Source organism: Stegostoma tigrinum, chromosome 6 (genome assembly GCF_030684315.1).
Source record: "Stegostoma tigrinum isolate sSteTig4 chromosome 6, sSteTig4.hap1, whole genome shotgun sequence".
In the NCBI taxonomy this organism is placed as follows: domain Eukaryota; kingdom Metazoa; phylum Chordata; class Chondrichthyes; order Orectolobiformes; family Stegostomatidae; genus Stegostoma; species Stegostoma tigrinum.
The window spans coordinates 1,733,809-1,759,114 of record NC_081359.1 but is presented as its reverse complement, the minus strand read 5'-3'; the positions used below and the strand labels follow the sequence as shown (position 1 = coordinate 1,759,114).

Here is a 25,306-nt window from a genome sequence, read left to right as displayed (position 1 = left end):
GTGGGGGGAGGGGAGATTTTGAAGCTCGTGAAATCCACATTGATACCATTGGGCTGCAGGGTTCCCAAGCGGAATATGAGTTGCTGTTCCTGCAACCTACGGGTGGTATCATTATGGCACTGCAGGAGGCCCAGAATGGACGTGTCGTCTAAGGAATGGGAGGGGAAGTTGAAATGGTTCGCAGAAGTAATGCAGAAGAAATGTATTCAAGAATTTGCAATTGAAAACGACAACTTTGAATAAAATTAATTGAAGAATGTCATTGTCTGGTTCTTGATTTGAAGATGACTTTTAAGTCAGGATCATGGTTTCTGCTTTGGATCTTCATGTGATTAACAGACTGATTCTCAGCTCACAGATCTTTGGACGTGAGACAAGTGCTAGCATGTGTCAGAGTGTTGGACCTGTTCCTTCTCAGCCACAGTCAGCCTCATTATGAAAGCATTCACCTCAAAGCAGGGATAATGGGAACTGTGTTTATCCAGCTCCACACTTTGTTACCTCAAAGCAGGATACAGCTTGATGGACAGGTTGTTGCTGCCATTCTCAACCAACTCCTCCTACTCATTAATGTCAATGATGCTGTGCTCCAGAGAACACTTTAAAGAGTCTTTGAAGAATTTTCTCTGTCCAACCTTAGAACCCAGGCCATTTGAGTGTTCAGAAAACAGCATCCATTGAGGAAGATACTTCATGACCATCCAAAAATGGTGTCTAGTCCATTGTATCGGAGATAATGGGAACTGCAGATGCTGGAGAATCCAAGATAATAAAGTGTGAAGCTGGATGAACACAGCAGGCCCAGCAGCATCTCAGGAGCACAAAAGCTGACGTTTCGGGCCTAGACCCTTCATCAGAGAGGGGGATGGGCAAAGGGTTCTGGAATAAATAGGGAGAGGGGGAGGCGGACCGAAGATGGAGAGAAAAGAAGATAAGTGGAGAGGAGAGTATAGGTGGGGAGGTAGGGAGGGGATAGGTCAGTCCAAGGAAGATGGACAGATCAAGGAGGTGGGATGAGGTTAGTAGGTAGGAAATGGAGGTGCAGCTTGAGGTGGGAGGAAGGGATGGGTGAGAGGAAGAACAGGTTAAGGAGGCAGAGACAGGCTGGGCTGGTTTTGGGATGCAGTTGGGGGAGGGGACAAACTGGGCTGGTTTTGGGATGCGATGGGGGAAGGGGAGATTTTGAAGCTGGTGAAGTCCACATTGATACCATTGGGCTGCATCCCTTCCTCCCACCTCAAGCCGCACCTCCATTTCCTACCTACTAACCTCATCCCACCTCCTTGAACTGTCCATCTTCCCTGGACTGACCTATCCCTTCCCTACCTCCCAACCTATACTCTCCTCTCCACCTATCTTCTTTTCTCTCCATCTTCGGTCCACCTCCCCCCTCTCCCTATTTATTCCAGAACCCTCTCCGATGAAGGGTCTACGCCCGAAACATCACCTTTTGTGCTCCTGAAATGCCGCTTGGCCTGCTGTGTTCATCCAGCTTCACACTTTATTATCTAGTCCATTGTAATTGAGTTTTGCCTGAATAAGAACAGAAGAAACAGGAGAGGAGGTAGATCATTCAGCGCATTGGGTCTGCTCTGCCATTCAATAAGTACAGACGCGATGTTAGTGAGGAGCATGCTTCAACAGGACACTAGTGTTAGTTCAGCAGTCCTTTCATTGAATCCTGAGGATGTGGTGGAAGAAATAGTGATGGAACTTCTTCAGCACCCGTGTTTATATAGGGGGTTTAGGTCTCACTGCAGTAAAGATATTATTGATGATAAATACTCTGTATACTGTAACCTTTGTTGACTTGTAGAGATTTTTGTGGTCAAAGACTCACTGCTGTAATTTGTAGAAGGTTGGATTCATGCATTCTTTCCACAGATCCCCATCTGGGACAAGTGGAGAGGTTTCGGCAGCCAGGCAAGAATTTGACTGATGCTATCATGAGCTTCTTGCTCCTGTCGGGAACAGCCATGGCAACATTGTCCAGAAGAAATTAGTCCAAACAATCCTCAATGGCTGAAGAGGTAAAGAAAGACTGTGAAGAATATAGAGCTTTGGACATGATAGGGAGATGATATTTGAATTGAATGCAATGAGTGTGGACTTGCAAATGAGTTGCCTCTGATTTGTAATGAAAACATTGGAGAAGTTGAATTTGTAGATGGGAAATGGAGAAAAGTTAATTTGCGAAACAGCAGGGTGTGTGGGGTTCAAACTAAACACATTAAAAGGTGGCAGTAGATAGACTTGGTAATGTCTCAGAATATAAGGTGGGAGGAGAGATGGTGAGTAGAGTTAGAATAGAGCTCAGGGAGCACTCAGGAAAGAGGGTGAGATCAGGAACGATGTTGTCAAATCTCTTGGAGGAATAAATAATGTATCCATTGATTAGAGAGTATTCAGACTCGTGCTCATGTTAAACAAATAATTGAGCATCACAACAATAATCGTGGAAGTGAATTGATGGAAAGTCAACAACTGGTGTTGGCATTCATAAGAAAATTGATGCCACAAATTCTTGTAGGTGTTGATTTTGTGGGGTGTTACCTACAACACGGCCTTACAGACCGCAGGCCGTCTCCAGAGGAGATATTCAGGCTTTAGAAGCAGAAGCAAGACATACTCGTTTTGTGTAGTCATGACCACAGCAGGAAGCCCTCGGGCAAAACACCGTAAAGGTTTATGAGTAACATAGTATTGGCGGTGCCTCAGCATAAAAGCCTTTGGGAAGGTCTTGGATTTGCACCACAGAATGGAAGGAGGAAGGGGTATGCTCTCAGAACATCCAGGAACAAGCCTCTGCCCCAAATAGGACATCAGTCCATTCAGCCCAGCTGCAGTATTCGCTAATCAACAACAAACACTGCAACTGGACACGAGAGCCACTCTCATTCAAAACAAGCAGCAGGAGCACACCAAGAACAAGGAGAATGAAGAATCGGAACGGGGAGGGGGAGGAGAAATAGGGATTAGCAGTAGAGGGAGGAAGATTAAACAGTGTTGCTGTGGCTTTCTGATGCTCAAGGAATATTCATCGTTTCATAATAACTTGAATAGGGCCTAAAAAAATACGACTTTCTGAAACGCTCTGTTACTGTTTCAGCAACACTCTAGCAACATATATTTCAAAAACAAATTCAGAATTTCACCTAAAATAAGTAAACGTTCTCCCCCATCTCAGCAAACACCTTATAGATATAACAGGAGGGAAGAAGTATTTGGTTGTGGGCATATTGTAAGAACTCCTCTTCAGTTAAAATGGAATGGGACAAGTACCTAAGGCCTTAATAACCTACAGGAAATACCTGAAATTTCAAGGAAGCGCACACTTCATGTACTCCAGCATCATACTGATCTCAAAACCCTCTACAAGATTAACAGTTATTGGAGGAACTTTTAGTGAGCCTCCAATAAAACTTGATTATTATGTAACCAATGTAAATGTAGAACAGAATTTATAAACTGGATCTAGAACCAAACATGCCAACATTCTCAGTATTGCCAAGTGCTTCCCAGTAGTTTATCACATCCAGGTAAATTTTACAAGTAGTTTACAAAATTAAGGAACTGCAAAGTAAGAGCTTTTCAACTTGCTCCTTTGTTTCCTATGTGCCATTGTACATAAGATTTGCAATTCCCAGGGAGGTTCAGTGAAATAATTCCTAATGAAGTTCTTTAATTTCCTTCAATGGTCCTCAGTAATAAGTATATTTTCATCATAATTACTGCATGATCCTTTCGCATCTACCACATATTTTCATATTAAAAAAAGATTGTGAATAACCATAAACTGAGTATCTTTGAATGCATTAATTACCTATATATTTCTGACTGTCTGAACACAAGACAAATATTTGCAAAGGAAAAATTCATGTAAATATATAGCGCATAAAGAAATGAAGCAAACAGGAGAATGCTTTGTGCTGTAATATAAAACTTAAAGATCTCCTGATCACCTTAAATTGCTCATGGCTCACCCTTGCAGTTTATTAGATTCCTCAATTTCAGCTTTACATATTATTCTCACACCATCATACTTTTCAACAAACTTTTCATTCTGTCCATTCAGCCACAAACCAATATCCAAGGAAGTGGGAAGCTCTCCACTGAGGCCTATTGTAGTTGAAGGCAACATGATACTGACACATCCCAAACAACTTCAGGGCTCTTTGCACAAAAACAAAGTTGCTGGAAAAGCTCAGCAGATCTGGCAGCATCTGTGGAAGAGAAAACAGAGTTAACCATTCAGGTCCAGTGACCCTTCCTCAGAGCTGATGGTGGCTGGGAAAACGTCAGTTCATATACAGAAAATAGGGAGGTGGGTGGAGTAGGAAGTAAATGAAAGGACAGAGCCCAAAGAGAGAGAAAGACAGTTGGACAAACGAGTTGCTAATGATCAGGCTGGGAGGGTGAATAGTTGTTAATGGGGATTGTTAGTGACTAACAACAGGGGGTGTGTAATGGCAGGCTATGTGATAACAAGGCCTGGTGTGTGGTATGGGGGTCTGGGACACGGGAGAATTTAGGCCCTAAAATTATTGAACTCAATATTGAGTCTGGAGGGCTGTAGGGTCCCCAAGCAGAAAATGAGGTGTTGTTCCTCCAGCTTGCATTGAGCTTCACTGGAACACTGTAGCAAGCTGGAGACAGAGATATTGGTCAGGGAGCAGGGTGGTGCATTAAAGTGGCAGACAGCAGGTAGTTCAGGGTCTTTTTTGCAAGCAGAACGTAGATGTTCTGCTAAGCGGTCGCCAAGTTTACACTTCGTTTCCCCAATGTAGAGGAGACCACTTTGTGAGCAGCGAATGCAGTAGACTAGATTCTTGGAAGTGCAAGTGAAGTGCTGCTTCACGTGGAAGGTATGTTTGGGGCCCCTGGATACTGGGGAGAGAGGAGGTAAATGGGCAGGTGTTGCACCCTCGCCAGTTACAGGGGTGGTACAGTAGGGCTGTGGGGAGGTGTTGGGGGGGTGAAGGAGGTATGGACCAGGGTGTCCCAGAAGGAACGGTCCCTGATCATCAGAAGCCATTTCTGCCACCTCCAGCAAGACGCCACCACCAGACACATATTCCCCTTCCCTCCCTGGTCCGCCTTCCGCAGAGACCGTTCCCTCCGGGACACCCCGGTCCATACTTCCAGCAACTTTGTTTTTGTTCCTGATTTACAGAATTCGCAGTTCTTTTGGTTTTTATTCAGGGCTCTTTGGTCAAGATTACTCTGTAGTTTGGTCAGTTCTTAGGGCTTCAAGACGTAAGGCAAATACAATAGCAAAACAGCAAAATGGATACATCACAAACTGTATCAGAGGTAATGGGAGCTGCTGATGCTGGAGAATCCGAGATAACAAAGTGTGGAGCTGGATGAACACACAGGCCAAGCAGCATCTCAGGAGCACAAAAGCTCCTCCTAAGATGCTACGTGGCCTGCTGTGTTCATCCAGCTCCACACTTTGTCATCCCAGATTCTCTAGCATCTGCAGTTCTAATTACCCTTGAAAAGTCTATACTTTGCAACTCAAAAGAAAATAAACTGAGGACATATTTTTCAAACCTGACCAACTCCTTGTACATTGTTTTGCAGGTTTCCAGATAAGGATCAATTGTATCTTCATATTGGCAGAGGACTCCACCCAGACAGAGATGTTTGAAGATATGAAAGATAAATTCTTCGCGTTCTTTATCACTGAATATTTGATATTTATCCGATTCTTCCAAAAGTAACACCTAAATTAAGTGTGAATTAGTTAAATACAAAAATAAACTTGAGGAAAATTAGGAATAAAACAATATTTGTTCATTAGGTTTTATAATTGATGGTGAATATATAACTTGGCACATTTCTCAAACAATATTGTTTCTATTTTGTACATTACCTTTCAAGGAATTATGCACCGGCACCTCTAGGTCCCATTGTTTGGCAACACTCTAACCTGAAGCACCTAACATGTATTTAAATTAAACTCCATCTGCCACTTCTTGGCCCATTGGCCCATCTGATAAAGGTCCCATTGTACTCTGGAGATAATCTTCTTCACTGTATACTACACCTCCAATTTTGGTTTCATCTGCCAATTTACAAATGACACCTCCTTTATTCACATCTAAATCCATGGACCCAGCACCAACCTTGCAGCACACCGCTGGTCACAAGCCTCCAGTCCAAAACACAACCCTCCACCACCACCCTCTGTCTTCTACCTTCAAGCTAATTGTGCATCCATTTGGCTAGCTCTTCTTGGGTTCCGTGTCATCTAACTTTGCTAATTAGTCTACCATGAGGAACCTTGTCGAACACCTTGCTGAAGACCACATAGACAGTATCTACTACTCTTCCTTCATCAATCTTTATCACTTTTTCCAAAAAAAAATCAGGTGAGGTAAGACATGATTTCCCACGTACAAAGCCATGTTGATGATCCCTGATCAGTCTTTGCCCTTCCTTAAACAAAGGCACCACATGTAGCTCAGTTTATGGCTGGTTTTGCTGGTTGGTTCACCGAGCTGACTGGTTTTAATGCAAACATTTTGTCTCCCTTCTAGCTGACACCTTTAGTGCTGTATAGTCTCTAATGAAACGCTGTTTATACTTGGAATCGACCAACAGTGGCTCACAACCCTCGAATGGGCCATCAGTATCAGGCAAAACAGGACTAGAGCTAAGAAGACACTCAGACTACAGGAAAACTGACACATAGCAAGAACAAGACCGAACCAGATACGTGGGCAAGAAATTTGTCAGACGGAGAGAAAACTGTTCCAATGCAGGAACTTAACTATAACTACAAGGATGCTAACAAAAGAGACTTCTGGCCTGCAGTTGAAGTTACTCTGAAATCTAACAGACTCACAGACAAAACACAACAGGCTATCCTACAAACCACAGTCCCTACACTGAACAGGAAAACCAGTCAAAATGCCTCAACGGATGCTAGACAGCACTGAAGATGTCACTTAGAAAGGGTATGAATCATTTGCATGAGAAGCCGGTCAGCTCAGCGAACAAACTAACAACCCGTTAAAGCACCAAATTTGCTAATCTCCAGTCTTGGCTGTCAGCAAGGGGCCCAGCAATCACTTCCCTAGTTTCCCACAGAGGTCTGGGGTATACCTGAACAGATCCTGGGGATTTATCCACCTTTATACATTTTAAGATGTCTAACACCTACTCTTCTGTTAAATAAAAACTTTTCAAGGTATCACTATTTATTTCTCCAGGTCATTTGGCTTGCATATCCTTCTCCATAGTAAATACTCATTTAGTAGCTCACCCATCTCCTGTGGTCCCACATATAGATGGCATTTAAGGGGCCCTATTCTCTCCTGAGTTACTCTTTTGTCCTTATATTTGTAGAATCTCTTTGGATTCTCTTTAACCCTATTTGCCAGAGCTATCTCATATCCCCTTTTTGCTCTCCTGATTTCACTCTTAAGTAAATTCCTACTGCCCTTATGCTGCTCCAGGGATTCACTTGATCTCAGCTGTCTATACCTGCCTTATGCCTTCTTCTTTTTCTTGACCGTTGCCTCAATTTCTCTAGTCACCAGCTTTCTCTCCATCTACCAGCCTTGCCCTTCATGCTAACAGGAACATACCTTCTTTAGACTCTTGTTATCCCATCTTAGAAGGTCTTCCACTTTCCAACCATCCCTTTATCTGTGAATAAGCCCTTTCACAATCAACTTTTGAAAGTTCTTGCCTAATACTGTCAAAATTGGCCTTCCTCCAATTTAGAACTGTAACCTTTAGATCATTCTATCCTTTTCCATCAGTATTTTAAAACTAACAGAATTATGGTCACTGGCCCCAAAGTGCTCCCACTGACCTCTCAGTCTCTTGCCCTGCCTTATTTCCCAACAGTAGATCAAATTTTGCTCCTTCTCTCGGAGGTACATCTGTATGTTGATGAAGAAAATTCTCTTGTACACACATAAATTCCTCCCCATCTAAGCCCTTAATACTATGTCAGTCCCAGTCTATGTTTAGAAAGTTAAGATCCCCTATTATTCTTACAGATATCGGAGATCTCCTTATGTTTTTGCTTCTCAATTTCCCACTGACTATTGGAGGGTCTACAGTACAATCCCAACAAGGTGATCATCCCTGTCTTATTCCTGAGTTCCACCGTATGACTTCACTGGACGTTCTCCCAGGAATATCCTCCATAAGTAAAGCCATAATTACTTGTGCTAAATCACAAAGTTGTGGTTAGTTTCAAAGGGGTAAGGAAGGCAAATACTGACAGTTCACCATCTTAACTCCACAAAGTCTGGGCCAAGTTTACTGTAAGGTGGAGTGTAGTAAAACCAGGTGTATTTATGAAACATTTAAAGGAAGTGAAATGTTTCAGGGAGTCTCCAGGAGCCTTATTAAAAAAAAATTGAATGGGCCAAAAAATACGCACAAGCTCGATTGAAGATTTAGGTTCAAAGGGTTATGTTAAAAGGAGAGAAGATGGGTGGATAGAAAGGAGGAAATTCAAAAGCTCAGGGCCTCAGTAGGTGGTGGAACTGCCATCAATGGCAGAGACATTAAAATTGGAGATGCTCAAGAGTTTGGGATCAGAGAAGAAATGATATCTTAGAGAATATTTCGTACATATTTGTATATTTATACATATGGTATTAAATCAAATTTTGTATGTCACATTGTTCTCAATGAGTTAAAGGAAAAATTGAACGACAAACGTTATGTAATGGAAAGAATAAACACTGACCTCTAGTGTGATGCTACTATGGCTGTAAGAGGTATTTTGTCTCGGATTTTTTTTGAAGAGACGTTTGAGCCTTAGGTGCTGTCAATTTGAAGCCAAGAAAGTAAACAGCTTGTGAGACCTTGTTTCTTTTAAAAGAGTTGGAACAACAGAAGTGGCATGAATGGGTAGGGTCAGGGTCCCGTGGAACCAGGGGTTTTTGTAGCTTTCAGCAGTTGTTGGGGATTGAAGTTGCTTGTGGGAGCTGCCATACATCTCTCTCTACCATAATTTTCTCTTTGTGTTCTTTCCTCCTAGATTGGAGACAAATTGCATGTAAAACAATCTATTTTAATGGATTTGCCTTTGCCAAGGGTGTGTTTATGGGACATCACTACATTGAAACAGTTATTGTTTAGTAGTTAAATAATCGATTATTCTGTTAAGTTTTTGAATAGCGTTATACCAATTTTTTTTTCTCATCTAACCGTAGAGTAAGAATAAAGTGTGCTTTGCTTAAAGCCAAGCAGTATAATCAAATTACACCTGCAACATAGCATGTTATACTGGCCTTTAAATAAGTTAAAAGTTAGGATCTAAGCTATCTCCTTAATATATTTGAGGGGGGTTTGGTTTGGTCCATTACATTAGATAGTCCCCAATCAGTTAACTTTTGAATTCAATTTATTTTTGAATAAATAATTCACAATACTGGCTTCTCTGACAGCTTGTATATTTCCCATTTCAACCAGCAATATTTTGAATGTGATGTGATGTGATGAGAAAGTTGTGGGTAATCCGTGGAAGTTTATTGTTCCCTTCTTATTTGAAGGAGAGAAATAGCCTACAGTTTCAATTTTTCAAAAATATTCTGCACGCCTCAACTTGTGTTTGATGCTTTCAAAATATTTCTTTTAATAACCAGATTGTTCAGGTCTGGACGCAGAGTCTCTGCAGCTAAGGGTGACATTTTGTGATTTCCCCAAACTTTGACTCAATATCTTCTCTTCCATCTCTCCATACTCATTCATGCTTTGTATATAATCATGTTCTCTGCTGTGGATGACATATTATCACTACCCAGAGATAACTACCTTTGTTGATGCTTGGGACGATGAGGGATGTTTCAGAAATGCAGTGCTGCTAATTTTGGAGGCAGTGTGGCTAGGTACGTCATCATTGTATATATTGGATTGAAAATTCTGCTGCTTCCTCTGTCTGACAGGAAGGTGGAGGAAGAGGAGATGCAAGGATAAATGGCTGACAAGGAGATTTTACATGTGACCTTCTGTGGAAAATGTTATTTTAGGCTTTCTTAGAAATTTGTAGCGTACATATGATCCAATAGCCAGAGCAGTAAAATAAACCAAATGCCACAATAAACTCCCAGCTTTCACCAGCTTTCTGATTTTCCTACATCTAAAACACTTCTGTACATCCCTCTGGAAACTCTAAAGCTTCTCCTTCATACGGATAAAGGATGGAGGTCGAGAAACCCGAGGGTAAAGCTAGCGATCCTCTCTGTTGTAACAGCCACTTTTCTTTCAAAAGGAAGCTAACAGAATGCAATTGTAGGTATTGACGCATTATCCATTAGTAATGAATCAAATAAAAACACAAAAGGTAGTAGTAATGGGGTTCATCTAAGCATGGTTGCAAATGATATAAGTTGAACTGTGTAATCTTCTCTCGTTTAATGCAAACTCTTGAAGCATTTTATTCACAGTGACAAAATGCCTTATGGTGTGCAACTGAGGCAGGGAAAAACAACCGTGCAAATGAACACCCTTAAAAAAGGTCAGTTCAAGCCGTGATGACATTATGCAGTTGGAAGTTGTGCTCAGAGCAGTGATTATGAAGTATACAGTCCCTTAGACTGAAGCTTGATAATACAAGATATTTAATTGTTTCATGAAATCAGGCATAGGATGCTTTTAGCACAGTCACCTGTTCACATGTACTCCTAGAGACCCATTTTCTCATTCTCAGCTCTTATCATTCCTTACTCAGTTTTTATTATTCCTTACTCATCTTTTCTTCTGTCCTGGCCTGCTATCCATAATCTCCTTGTTTACCAACCCCTTTCGGCTTTCTCTGTCTCTGTCTGCTCATCCCCACTTATCTGCTCAAATCCACCTTCCTCAAACCGCCACTTCAGTTTCAGCATGAAGCATTTTTTTTTCTAGCAACTATCAGTTCTGACAGTGTCATCGGACTCAAAACATTAACTCTGCTTTCTTCCCACAGGCCTGCTGAGTTTCTCCAGTCAATTTTGTTACAGATGATTGAAAGCTTGGTCAGAGAGATAGGTTTACATGTGCAGACAGAGAGGTGAAAGTAGAGAATAAGCTCTATAAATTGCATAATTATACAGCTGCACTGTGGTCTGGGATCCCATTAATCATATTTCTTTAAAATAAGCTACATAAATACTTTCTTTCATCTGACAAATACACTGCACTTGCAAAGCTCTCCATCTTACAGCTAAGCTAAGAAGTGAAAATTAATCTCTGTTGTGGTAGGCACATTCAGGTACTAGAACCAAAAACAGCAATGTTTCATTTGTGAAACAAGCAATATGTTCACTTGCATCATTAAAATGAAATTGTGTAGAGATGCCATGAACACAAAATGGCATTTTCTGTTCCACAAATACCTTACCTGCCGCAGCTGATCAGAGATAACAAAGTCCTCATAAAACTCATCCAGACACTTTGTAATGTGTCCTGTTTCTCGCACAATCCCTTCAGTGTACAAACAGTCAAAGGATAATATTGAAAGTTGATTACAAGGAACCTCTTCAGCCTCTATTTCCTTAACTTCTTTCCCTATTTAGACAGAATTAAAGATACACGGAAACAAGTCATCAATATCTGTACATATTTACAAAGAAGGTACAAACAGCAATTGGTGTTCAAGCAAAATCCATCTCAATCACATTGAATTTAACTAAACCAAGTGGTGTCACTCTAACAACAGTAATGTTGTGTAATAACATTATCCATACCTAGAGTTGTCCATTGAGAAGGTAAAGGGGAGAGTACTTTTAGATTAGCCAAAACATTTGGATCCTGGAAAAATGCCTATTGGATTAAAAAAGGCATAAAATGAAAAAATCTAATGAATAGATACCAATAACTATTTGTCAATGGATTTCTCACACATACTTCTAAATATATGTTTACACAACTATAATTGCAATTCAAAAATAACTCATTGGTCATGAATTGCTTTGGGATCCTGGAAATATAAAAGGCCCTAACTATAAATTTATTTTTTGCCGCTATCAATTCTAACATAGCAATTTGTGTTGGCTGTCTCGCCCTAGAAGTACTCTTACATTCTTCGTCAGAAGGTTACAGTTTCAAATCCTACTCTAAGTCCTAGAGTACAAAATCTAAATTGGCGATGCAAAACCCAACTGAGGAAGTGTTCTGAGCTAATGGGAACTGCTGATGCTGGAGAATCCGAGATAACAAGTGGGTCTGGGCCTGAGCCGTCAACTTTTGTGCTCCTAAGATGCTGCTTGGCCTGCTGTGTTCATCCAGCTCTATGCTTTGTTATCCGAGGAAGTGCTCTGTTGTTTGCATGGCAATCGTTCAGGTGGGGCATTTTACTGAGGCTCTGTCTGCTCTCTGAGTGAGACAAAATTTGGAGGGTTTTCTTTTGAAAAAGAGCAGAGAGGTGGGATTTGCCACTATTTATCTCGTAATCAATAAGATAAAACAGATGATCTGGTCATAACCATATTGCTGCATAAATTGAAATCCATATCTCCTACATTAATTACAAGAATAACTAGTAGCATTTCAAAGTGACTAGACTGGCTGTAAAGCACTTTAGGATCGCCTAAAATCTTAGAAGGCACAATATGAATACAAGTCTTTCTTTCTTCTAATGATCTGTTCCACTCTACATTGTCCTATTCTATTGCTTCTACGAAACTGAAATAGTCACATTATTTTCTACAAGTTTACGGCTTTGGTTGGAGAACCGTAACATTCAAACACATACTTACACCCTGTTTTCTCTCACGTTCACTTGACTCAAAGCAAAGAACAACGGTATAGTTTCTAAGATAACAAAGTGTGGAGCTGGATGAACACAGCAGGCCAAGCAGCATCTCAGAAGCACAAAAGCTGACGTTTCGGGCCTAGACCCTTCATCAGTGAGGGGGATGGGGAGAGGGAACTGGAATAAATAGGGAGAGAGGGGGAGGCGGACCGAAGATGGAGAGAAAAGAAGATAGGTAGAGAGGAGAGTATAGGTGGGGAGGTAGGGAGAGGATAGGTCAGTCCAGGGAAGACGGACAGGTCAAGGAGGCGGGATGAGGTAGTAGGTAGGAAATGGAGGTGTGGCTTGAGGTGGGAGGAAGGGATGGGTGAGAGGAAGAACAGGTTAGGGAGGCAGAGACAGGCTGGGCTGGTTTTGGGATGCAGTGGGGGGAGGGGACGAACTGGGCTGGTTTTGGGATGCGGTGGGGGAAGGGGAGATTTTGAAACTTGTGAAGTCCACACTGATACCATTGGGCTGCAGGGTTCCCAAGCAGAATATGAGTTGCTGTCAATGGTATCGTTTCTGCTCATTTGCACTAGTGAGAAATCTGAACAAAATCCATCAAACCAGTGTAAACAATTAGTGAACTGGAACTGAGCTAGACCGAAAACATTTGTATTTTCTGTGACCTTTCACACTGGTTGAAGATTCTGCGTACCTGAACAACCCTTATTCATAAAGTTAAACAGAAATTCCTAGAGAAACTCAGCAGGCCTAGCAGCATCTGAGCAAAGTGTTTCCCTCCACAGATGCGGTCAGACCTGCTGAGTTTATCCAGTACTTCTTTGTTTATTTTACTTTCATAAAATTGTTCACATGCCCAGGTCAAAGACATGAAATTCAAACAATTGCAATGTTGGAGGAAGTGTCTTCCAACTAGCCAGTAGTTCTCAAACCTGGGTCTGTGGATACCTTTTGGAACCAATACCTCTGATTAAACTCTGCACTTCCTCTGCTCCTTGCTGCTTTCTCAGCTCCCTATTTCTCTCGACCTCAGTTTTCTTTTTTCCCTTGCTCCCCTTCTGCCCAGGACCCCTACTTACTCCATTGCTGCTTCACAGGTGCTCCTTTTATGATTTCACTGAGATTTCTGCTCACCCTGCGCTCCTACCTTAAGTTTACATGTTTTGCAGTGAGAAGCAGGCACACCCAGTGTTAATATTTTCTAATCAAATTGAGATGTTATTACACACCTCTATAGCAGCTGGGATTTGAACCCAGGCCTAACTGGCTCACAGGCAGGGACATGAGGCATTATCATTGCATCACAAGTGCTCTTAATTTTTACTTGTACCAGTATTTTTAATCAACCTGTTCAGAGATGTTATATGTGCCTCTGGAGCAGGTGGGACTAAAACGCATGGCTTTTAGTTCAGAGGTAGGACACCACAAGTGCCCCCTTTAATTGTTAAGGTGTATTAATTGTAGTCAGATGGTGAGTAATAACTAGAATCTACTTGTATCCCAGTAGACTGACTGGAAGTTGTTGTGGCGCTGTGCTGAGATCCCATGGCTCTCTACCAGGTTAAAGTCCCACCTGACCCAGATGTATGTATCAACATTTCTGAACAGGATAATTAAAATACATTTTAGGCACTTGAACATAGAACATAGAACATTACAGTACAGGCCCTTCAGCCCTCGATGTTGTGCCGACCTGTCATACCGATCTCAAGCCCATCTAACCTACACTATTCCATGTACGTCCATATGCTTATCCAATGACGACTTAAATGTACCTAAAAGTGGTGAATCTACTCCCGTTGCAGGCAAAGCGTTCCATTCCCTTACTACTCTCTGAGTAAAGAAACTACCTCTGACACCTGTCCTATATCTTTCACCCCTCAATTTAAAGCTATGCCCCCTCGTGCTCGCCGACACCATCCGAGGAAAAAGGGTCTCCCTATCCACACTATCTAACCCTCTGATTATTTTATATGTCTCAAGTTGAGCTAGAAGGTACATCCTTGTAATGTGTAATTGTCTAAAAAAATTTTAAAAATGTGTAAAGATTTATTCTGGTTCTAATTTATTCCATTCTACTTTCCATTTCACCGAGGGGGTGGCTCAGTTGCTATCACTGCTCCCTCACAGCAGCAGGGACCTGGGCTCAGTTCCAGCCTCACACAACTGTTTGTGTAGATTTTTCCATCCACAGTCCAAAGATGTGCAGGCTAGGTTGATCCACCATGGGAATGTCAGGATTGGGATAGGGACAGGGATATGGGTTGGGGTTGGGGTTGGGGTCTGGATGGGATGCTCTTTGGAGAAGACTTGATGGGCTGAATGGCTGCCCTCACACTGTAGAGATTCTATACACTGTCTTTCTGGAATGTAACACCCACCTGACAGGGAGTTGTGGGGAAAGTTTTTTATATATAAAAATGAATCACATCTTTATATAATGAGTATGCTGTTGCACTGTATTTAAGGTGGAGGTGGTGATTTGTGTGTATACACCTGTGAGTTGGGGGTGTGGTCCTTGAAGCAAAAAAGCCTTGATCTTTTTGATCTAAGTCACTGTAAATAATGTCAGTTACTGTTGTCACAACATATTGAAAATCAGAACATACAGCAGGAGTTTAGTTTATCTACGTCTGAATCCAACATTATATTTCAAAAAATTTTTTCACCAAGTTTTGAGAAATAAAATCTGCTAGATACGAATAAGCTCAAACATTTACTGGGTACAAGATCCATACACCAAAGAAGTCTTTTCAAAACTATACGATCCCCCAGAAAGATTCTGTAAGCGGACATTAGAGGTGAAAATACAAACAGCACCATAACTCCAAAAATACTATTGAAGCAAATGTGAGATTCAGTAATGTGTGAGATAGAACTTACCAGTACAAAACTGTCCTTTTCGTAAGACTGGAAGCATTGATCAAAACTGAAAACCTGCACGGTAATCCTTCCATGCATTGACCTGACATGATGGAAAATTCCAGAAAGGGGAAATTTTTGTGAGAACACGATTTCAGGATTAGCTTTTTAGAAGAGTAACGAGTGTTTTTTTATTGTGGCCTAACAATGGTGAATTTCTTTGAGTTACATTGTCAATTCGTTACCCAGAGTGGCCTGCCTGGCCGCCTGATAACCGTAAACAATAATAAAGATAGCGTTTAAATAAACAAAATAAGTGAATACATTATTCGGTAACTCTCTGCCCCTTTCTCTCTGATCTCTGTTGTACATACACATTGTTCCCAGTCTCAGGCTCTCATCATTTCTTTCCCATGGCTTTGCAGACTTTACCATTTCATGAAGAGGTCTCTGATTTTACTGTCTTCCAGGAAGTTGATCTTCTTGTTACTCAGATGTCTGAAAGTAAAAGGTGGTTTCACAGCCCTTTCTGCAGCCATGGCTTCGCCAGTGTTTATTAGTTGCTAGGAAACGCCCAGCCGCGTTGAAATTCTTCCCTGGATCCCTGTGACCAATTTCTATCGGTTCCTGATCGCCTGCTTTGTGCAACTGGGCACCAGGTTACCCCTTGCATGGCAGGAGGAGCTCATAACCGGGAGAGAGAAAGCCACACACACAGGCAGTCAACATCATTCGGGGCGGGGGGGGGGAATGGATAAAGCACAAAATTCGGAATTGGTTTGGCAATACCTAATTAACCCAAACCTGTCCATATCCTCTATAGAGGGGAAGGGTATACTGCTGATTGTGTAAACTTTTCAATGGGCTCAGAAATTGAAACCAGCAGTTATTGCTCGTCAGTAAATGCCGTTGAACGTGGGTGACTTCTCCCGGGACTAGCTGAAGACACTCAAACATATTGATGTGGGTCTGGAGTCACACTAAGCCAAGCCTCAAGTTTCCTTCCCCCAAGGACATTCATGAACGTTGTATCGATGGTAGTTTGAGGAGGAAAATATTAGCAGGTATTGGACATGAAATAAAGTCAGAATATTAACATATATGCAGGTGCATTGCACTGTGAGCCTACTTCGGGCTATTCTCTCATCAGAGAAAGAGGAGTGACTGGTGGTAGGTTATCCTGAGGGTCACCGCACCCTCAGGTGACTTTGAGAAGGACAGTCCCTCACAGTAACCTCAGCCAATGCAGCAACAGAGCCCACACTGTTAGTGTCACTCCGCATGCCAGAGTGACCATCCAGCTAGCCGGCCTCCGGAGTACACAACTCTACATCACACAAATTCGTAAAAGGTGGCCACTCATGTTCCTGAAAAACTCCCGGGCGACCTCAGATTACTTTGGAAGGGTAAAGTATCTCTTAGGTTTTAAGTAACAGGTGAAACTCTCGGTTTCATGCTACTACGATTAAGAGCGGTGTTAGTTACTCATGGGATGTCCTTCTTTTACACAAATGAGGGATGTGATAGAGGAGTTTCAGTGTCAGACTGGTAAACCATGATTCCCAAAGGCTGGCAGATTGTATCAAATACCATATCCTTCAGCTGTTCACAACAAGTGAGTTGCTAACTGAAACCAAAAAGCCTGCACTTGGAAAGCTCACAAACATTAGACGTGGTTTTGGAAATGGACAACATCTGCTGAATAATCCTGAAGATGTGAAGAATTTCACGAATATCCAATTTAAGGCAATCCCTCGAGCTTGCACGTGTGTACAAAACCCTACGCATAGGCAGTCCCTGGGTTGTGAATGGGTTCTGTTCTTGTGTCAGTTCGCAAGAAAATTTGTGCACAAGTCGGAACACCGTTCAGGGCAATATAAATTCGAAGTACAAGAAATATTCATATCTCGGATCTTTAACATTACATCCCGTACATACGAGTATTGGTCAGTCAGGCCGTTATAGATCGGGAACCCCTGTACATAAAACCACAAGGCACGGTTCTTAGTACACCGAAAGAAATTGTGCATGTATTGCGTCTGTTTCAATTCACTAAATTAAGAGGTAGCCTTTGCTGGTGGCGCAATACCCGAACCAATTAGAGTGAACCTGCCACACCTATCAGTGCTCTTCTCTTACAAAGTAGAAATGTTGTTTTTCTCCTTCTCTGGTATTTTTCTCTCGAAGAGTGTAAAACAAAAGGTTTGACAAAATGCATACTTTTTCATGAATATTCAGCCATGACAACTATTAAGTACAATGTTAATCATCCCAGCTTAGACAGTTCCATCTCTTTCCTGTCAGTAATACGCTTGTATTAGAGATATTTAAAATGTAACATTTTGGTATTACAGTTCAGTAATATTCAATATTCCCTGACTTCTAGTAATGGCTCTTATATCTAATTTTTGAGGCATTTTACTGTATTAAAGGTGACATAAAATGCAAGTTGGTCTTGAAGTCTGAGCACTACATGTATCAGTGGACATTTTACAATGAGCAAAAATATGCAATAATATAAGTGCAGGTTTTATACTCTGAACTAAACAACCTTTCAGCATTTAAATACCCATTCACTGCATCCCAGCATTTATTAAAACTTCTGTCAATGGTTTCACTTTAGCAGATCTTTTAGATGTTTAGATCTTTTCTTTGTGTGGGTTTTATTTCCAGAATATTTGTTTTTATTGGACTTAATGTATTCTTCCTGTCAAAGCACACCCACTTCACACAAATCAATAATGATATTTTCCCAGAACAATCCCAACCTGCAACTTATTTTTAATGTGTTAATTTATGTCGTTGCATTCTGCCCAAATATTAGCTATAACCCAAGATTTATCGTTGTCTGCAAAGTTTGACATACTGCTACATTTTCCAAGTTTAGTTTGTTAATGTTAAAAACCCGCATTTAGACCTCAGTGCCTCAGATCTGCAGCTTCAAGCTCTTCAATTGCGACAAACACATTACTATACTGTGGTCAGTTCTACGTCCTTGCTTCCCTAATTACTGTCAATTTTGATACTTAATTAAGCCTAACCCTATTTCTAGCCTCAGGCTTATTTACATACTCATCACTAAACTTTCCTTCAACATTCTGTCCATAGCCTGTAAAATTTTATTTTACTTCAATAAAAATTCCATTTGGATACAAGGCTTTGTGCTTGGACACAGCCCAAGAGCCCTTTTACAGGCCTCTCTTTATTTTTTGATCCAATGTGATGTCCACTAACATTCAAACACCGGACAGCTGGCATAAGAATACAAATGATAGGGAACATGACAGAAGTTTAAGTAAACTCCTGTGAAGCATTCCTCTATGTTTTATATAGATATTACATTAATGAGGTTATTGAAGTGTTGTTTTTGAACTTGTACGTAACTACAATAGGGCGAGCACTATTGTGACCTCTGTAAACTTGCAGGAAAATTAGAGTGTTCAGAGCATGCTCCCCAGTGGATTTCTGTTTCCGTTTCCTATCATCTGCCCTGCTGTTAAGGATTTCAGAAACTTCTAAAATAAACAGCAATGCACAACATCCAGAAACAGATGCCCTGCCTACTCTGTTGTACTTTTCTTGAGGAGGTTGATATGAGTTGGACTAATTAAACCATCTCTGATGAAGGGTCTAGGCCCAAAACGTCAGCCTTTCTGCTCCTATGATGCTACTTGGCCTGTTGTGTTCATCCAGCTCTTCACCTTGTTATCTTGGATTCTCCAGCATCTGCAGTTCCTGTTATCTCTAATTAAATCTTCTGGAGCTTTTTATTTGTGTAGCAAACAAATTGTAGTCACAATGATTTTCCAGCCTTTTCTCCTTTGTAAGCTCAACCTCTTTGAACTAAATCCCAGTAATGTCAATTGTTAGAATAGCAGTTTAAATAACTGAGATTGTCCAGTGTTAAGGATCCACAAAAAGGCTTTCTTTAAATGAAATTGGCACAAGGAACTAATATGGAAATGAAACAACCATCAGGTATTAACTAACTGTGTGTAAATCAGTCTGCAGTGCTACAAGAATCCGATACATTGTACCTTCGTTTTGGGACAGCACACCTTGCTCAGGCTAGCATTGGATCCTGATGCAATTGCTCAAATATGAGAGAGCTTAATTAATGTAGGTATACCTGCTGTAAAGTTTGGGCACCAAAAGCAATTCATTGGGCGATTCTGAAGGGTTTGGCTTTAAAGAGAACTTCATAGAAAGAGGAACAAATCACTGCTTCCTATTATCCATTCAGGAGGTCAAGAAATGATGAAATTCTAGACCTTGACTTCGAGGAGTCCATCTATTAACAATCAACGATTTAAGGAAGATTGCATAAAATTTCTTTCTCTGAGTAAAAGTTTCCCCCCGAAGCCTTTTGATCCAGAATCACCGTCTTATGGATGATGTTTCATCTAATTCAGGAAAGCAGGAAGAGCTTTATCATTGCAGTCAAGAACAATCTCTGATCAGCTGGGACTACTCCGGTGCTGCTATCCAGGGAGCCAAACCATGAGTTCTGATGAGGTGTAAAAAGAAAGTCTAGATAGTTGTCTGTTCCAGACACTCTTAATGGTCCTGTAAAAGCCACAAGAGGATGATTAAATGCAACACATTTTGAATCTCCTGCTTGAGTTCACTTTGTTCTGATAATACATAGAACATATCTTTTCTGGATCACAATATTTGTGAACCAGATAAACAGGCCAATAAGATTAAAATTGGTAAGGAAATAAAGGCCTACACAAACTGAACACTTCAGAACTGTTGGACAATGACCATAAAATTCCAGATAAAATATTGTCAATACTAGAAGGTGAAGTACAAGTGAGACCATTAGACCATAAGACAGAGGAGTGGAAGTAAGGCCATTCGGCCCATGAAGTCCACTCCACCATTTAAATCATGGCTGATGGGCATTTCAACACCACTTCCCTGCACGCTGCCCGTAGCCCTTGATTCCTTTTGACATCAAGCATTTGCCGATCTCTGCCTTGAAGGCATCCAACGTCAATTCATTTACAGATGCAGAAATAAGGGGCAGAATTGCAACCTTATAGTGAGAGAACAAGCAAACAGAATTATTAAACTCTTAATTGTGTCATGAATATTCATAATATATTAATACTATTATTTGAGATCACAGGTTCTAAAATGGAAGAAAAGTAGATTTTAGTTTTTTGCTTCAATGAATTAGAACAATGAGTTTCAAACTGCATTCACAAAAAGTCATGTGTTTTCAGCTATAGACCCAGCATGCATGTGAGGAAATAATTTCTAATGTATTTGCCACAAGAGAGAGAGAGAAGAAACAAGAATCAGCTTTCTGCATGGGAGAAAAGGCCCATAGCAGCAGAAGTGCTATTAATATCAGTCTCTAAGCAGTCAGGGCTGGGGAGAAATCCTCAGGTGCTTAGAAGTTAGTGAGAAGAAAGCTTCAAAAGCAAGTCTGTGAAGGTGTCAGAGAGGAAGTTATCGGACAAGGCTGTTAAAGACTTTATGTAGAAACTTACCATGCTCTGGATGACGTAGACTCTGGTGAGATGATCGGTAGAATTGAGTTAGATATCCGGCAAGGCCAGTTTCAATATGGAGATTATTTTGCTGCATCTTGTTCACTCTTCTCAAGTGACGTGGCAAGATTCTCACTAGGCCATGACCAGTCCCTAGCATATGATCATTATTGATTGTTAAATGGCTCATTAACAGCCCAACTTGGCATATGATCTTTATTGATTTGATTTGACTTATTGTTATCACACGTACCTGAACACAGTGGCAAGTTTTGTTTTGTGAACAATACATGCAGATTATAACATACAAGGACATACAGATCATAGAGTGTTTAGATAGAGCAAGGAATACAAGGTTAGAGAGATAGTAGGAACTGCAGATGCTGGAGAATCTGAGATAACAAGGATCTAGGCCTGAAACGTCAACCTTTCTGGTCCTCTGATGCTGCTCGGCCTGCTGTGTTCATCCAGTTTCACACCTTGTTATATCAAGGTATACAAGGTCACAGATGCACAGGAGGTGCTCAAGCAAAATCAGCAATAGATTCGAAATTAGAGAGGTCCATTCAGCAGTCTAACAACAGCAGGGAACAAACTCGTCCTGAACCTTTTGGTACGTGTATCTTGTGCCTGATGGAACAGTTTGGAGGAGAGCATTAATAGGGTGGGAGGGGCCTTTGATGATGTTCGCAGCCTTCCTGCGGCAATGAGAAGTGTAGATGGAGTCAATAAATGGGAGGTTGGCTTGCATGATGGTCCAGGCTGTGCACACAACTTTCTGTGGTTTCCAAATTCAACATAACAACTAGCCTTCAGAAAAGCCCCAAATGGAAACCAGAATGGACTCTTTATGTCTTCAACTTGGGGAAAGGGGCTAGAGCTAAGGAGTTGGGGAAAGAGACTGGGGAATATAGAGGGAAAGAGGGATATGTCGACTGTTTAGTCACATGCACACAGCTTGAATGGTAACCTGGGGAAGTGCTGGTGGTTTGAATGGAATGCACACCTGGAAAAGAGAGAGTGATTTTGGGGTTTCAGCAGAATGTTTACACTGAGGAAGAAAGCTATTCACAGAGGATCACTCACTGTCTCACCAACCATGAAGCACATGGACAGTGTGCAATGTTGAGGCAAACAGCTGGGAAGGGACCCACGATGGGCTGGGTAAGTGAGTTGACTTGTGAGGGAGGGGATTTCCTCTGCAGTGGCTCATTGGCCGTGCATACAGGAACAATATTCATCTGACACAAATTCACAGGGTGCCTCCTTCCCGACTGTGCTACAGCATTGGCTGACTTGGAAAATGTTACTATTCCTTCAGTGTCACTGGGTGAAAATTCTGAAATCCCCTCCCTGATAGCATTGCAGGTGTCCCAACATCAAATGGACTTGAGTTCTTCAGGAAGGCAGTTCGCCACCACATATCCCAAGGGTAATTAGTTTTTGGCAATAAATACTGACTTAGCCACAAAATGTACGTGCCCTGAAGGAATAAATTAAAGTCTTATCCAGAGATCAGTACAGCTATGTGCGCTCACTGAAACTGTTCTGCAAATTGTTCAAGTTTTCAGATTTCCAAGGTTGTTGTGTGGTCAGTCTTCAATTAGTTTTCCAAATATCTATCACCAAATTATTTACAGAGAGCCACCACTGCTAACCATGATTTTGTTTCTAGATGGGTGTTTTTACCTAATGCAGCAGTTCTTACATTATCTTCTGTAACATAAGAAAGTGGACGTGGACATCATTATATTGAAGAATCCATCAGATATGTGTTACAGTTAACTATTATAAACAAAATATTCAATTGCAATTGAGCAATATGCTTCTAGGAGCATCTCATTCTTCAAGCACGGTGGCTCAGTAGTTAGCACTGCTGTCTCACAGTGCCAGGGGCCCGGGTTTGATTCCACCCTCAGGTAACTGTCTATGTAGAGTTTGCACATTCTCACCGTGTCTGTGTGGATTTCCTCTGGGTGCTCCGGTTTCCTTCCACAGTCCAAAGATGTGCAGGTTTGGTTGCTTGGCCATGCTAAATTGCCCGTAGTGTTCAGGGGTGTGTAGATTAGGTGGGTTATAGGGGGTTGGGTCTGGGTGGGATGCTCTGTGGATCACTGTGGACTTGTTGGGCTGAAGGGGCTGTTCCACACTGTCGGGATTCTATGATTCTACGATGTGGTATCCAAGAAATCAGGCTTGGGTCAAAAGCCGTGATACAGTTATTATATCACAAGCTTGTCTCTTAAAGGTACACTGAAAGTGAGTCATATCAAAAAAGCAATGGTGTTCCTCTGGTGTTCTATAGGAATATCAACCAGGCAGTCATAATTCATTTTAATTTGAAACTACCTCAGTAACTCTGCCAGTGATATATAGAAAGTATGTAGAAAATATGTCTCAACTATTTATCCTAGTTTCTAACTTTATCTTTGGATATCGAAATGGCAAAGAACAACTGATTTGCTTCATACATAATCTCTACATGGGAAAAAAAAATCACAGAACAGTTTTTATCCATAGAATCTTTACTGTGTGGAAACAGGCCATTCAGCCCAACAAATCTACAGTGATCCTCAGAGCATGTGATCCTTAGTGACCCTCTTAAGAGCATCCCACCAAGACCCTTCCCCACAACCTGCCATGACCAATGTAGTTGAGCAAACCACACTTATCCTGTAGGAGAACTCTATTTTCTGGTTGACAAAATTGACCTATTTAAGCTTTTTCTTTGTGCCCACTGGACCCAAAACATTAACTGATTTTTCTTCACAGATGCTTCTAGACCTGCTGAGCTTTTCCAGCAACTTTTCTTTTTGTTCCCCAAGTAGTCATACCCTGTTCTCAGCATGGGTTGTCTTCCAATGTATGCCATTAATGATATACAATTTCTGTATCTCAACAGGGCAGCAAGAAATCATTCAGACATAGCTGAATGGCCAATGTCTGGGTTAATTGTTCTGGGTGAGGCACCTTTGGCAAATCTCTCTCTCAAAGAGATGTGTCCTAAACTGTGTTCATATTGGCATGAGTAAACGCTGTTCCTGGTGTCCTGGTGTCCCAACAATAATGTCCTTGGACAAAATCCTTCTTTCATCACTCCAGCATCTACCACCATGAGGTACATCTTCACCACATGACTTCTTCATAACCCGGTTACATGTGACAACTTTGATAGAGTAAAGCATGGCTTTTATAATCAATTTATTCATTTTAGTTATCATGTGCAAGACCACATAGAGAGCCAACACACTTCCAAATGTGATACTTTATTCTACTTTACTGAAAATTGTGTTTTCTATCTTTACTCATTTCCTAAAAGGTTTTTAAGGGCAACATGAACAAAATTAGTTAATAAGATGCAAAATGGAAAGACCAGGGATACAATACTAACTAGAATAATGCAATGTCCACAGAAATATCTTCCTGCCAGTTGCAAATTGATGTTTTCACTCTGGCAAAGTGTCTATGGTTGTGTAACCAGTGGTGTATCTCACATTATAAAATCAGATGAAATTCAAAGATTAACTTTTGTTGATTCCTCAGACCACTTACTTTAGTTGCCTAGCAACTAGTCTGGGTTTACAGAGATAACAAGGTGTAGAGCTGGATGAACACAGCAGGCCAAGCTGCATCAGAGTTGCAGGAAAGCTGACGTTTCGGGCCTAGACCTTTCAGAGGGTCCGGATTTACTTCCATCCCACATTCTAAAGCAGTTGCATACAGTGCATGAATCTACATCATTTTCACATGCTGCAGCCAGTTGAGTGATCTGTATCTTGTTCTTTACTATAATGAATAGTGGGAATGTGGCCTGGAAACACCACTTCGGTCTGAGGGAAATTTGGGTTGTACAGGTTTACAATGTTTTCTCATCACTTACCTTTCATAAAAACCTAAAACTCTATAATCATTTCAAAACAACAATGTTAATCATCCCTTGGCAATCGGACAAAGAAAGTAGGCAAAGTCGCTTTAATATCCTGATGAAAACCTTTCATTTCATGCAGAAAACCACACAAAAAGAAACATTGAAATCCTTCTTGATGACTTTGAGAGACAGAATTAATTTGGAGATTAACCCCCACTCCAGAAAACAGGCGATTTCTTGAGGATCCAACACCCAAAACTATTAGATTTCATTTGTATATTACCTGAAATTATTTGCACTGACAACTTCTTGGATTATGCACCCAAAAGTTACTTATACAGCAGAAACAGTAATATTAAA

The 25,306-nt window shown here is 41.1% G+C and overlaps 1 protein-coding gene across 4 annotated transcripts in view; it reads right to left on the bottom strand.

Annotated features, from left to right (window-relative positions):
- cfap300 (cilia and flagella associated protein 300) overlaps positions 1-16,185 on the bottom strand; it is a 32,049-nt gene extending 15,864 nt beyond the window's left edge. The window contains exons 1-5 of one of the 4 annotated variants that reach the window (XM_048533056.1): positions 16,010-16,185; positions 15,599-15,680; positions 11,703-11,778; positions 11,357-11,523; positions 5,562-5,729 (exon numbers count right to left, since the gene is read on the bottom strand). In XM_048533056.1, coding sequence (XP_048389013.1) covers positions 5,562-5,729; positions 11,357-11,523; positions 11,703-11,778; positions 15,599-15,680; positions 16,010-16,116 — 600 coding nt within the window. In that variant the 5' untranslated portion in view covers positions 16,117-16,185. Of the gene's footprint in view, positions 1-5,556; positions 5,730-11,356; positions 11,524-11,702; positions 11,779-15,598; positions 15,681-16,009 lie in introns of all 4 variants that reach the window. The other 3 variants (XM_048533055.2, XM_048533054.1, XM_048533053.2) reach the window with 3 other exon arrangements.
- Positions 16,186-25,306: the final 9,121 nt, after the last annotated feature.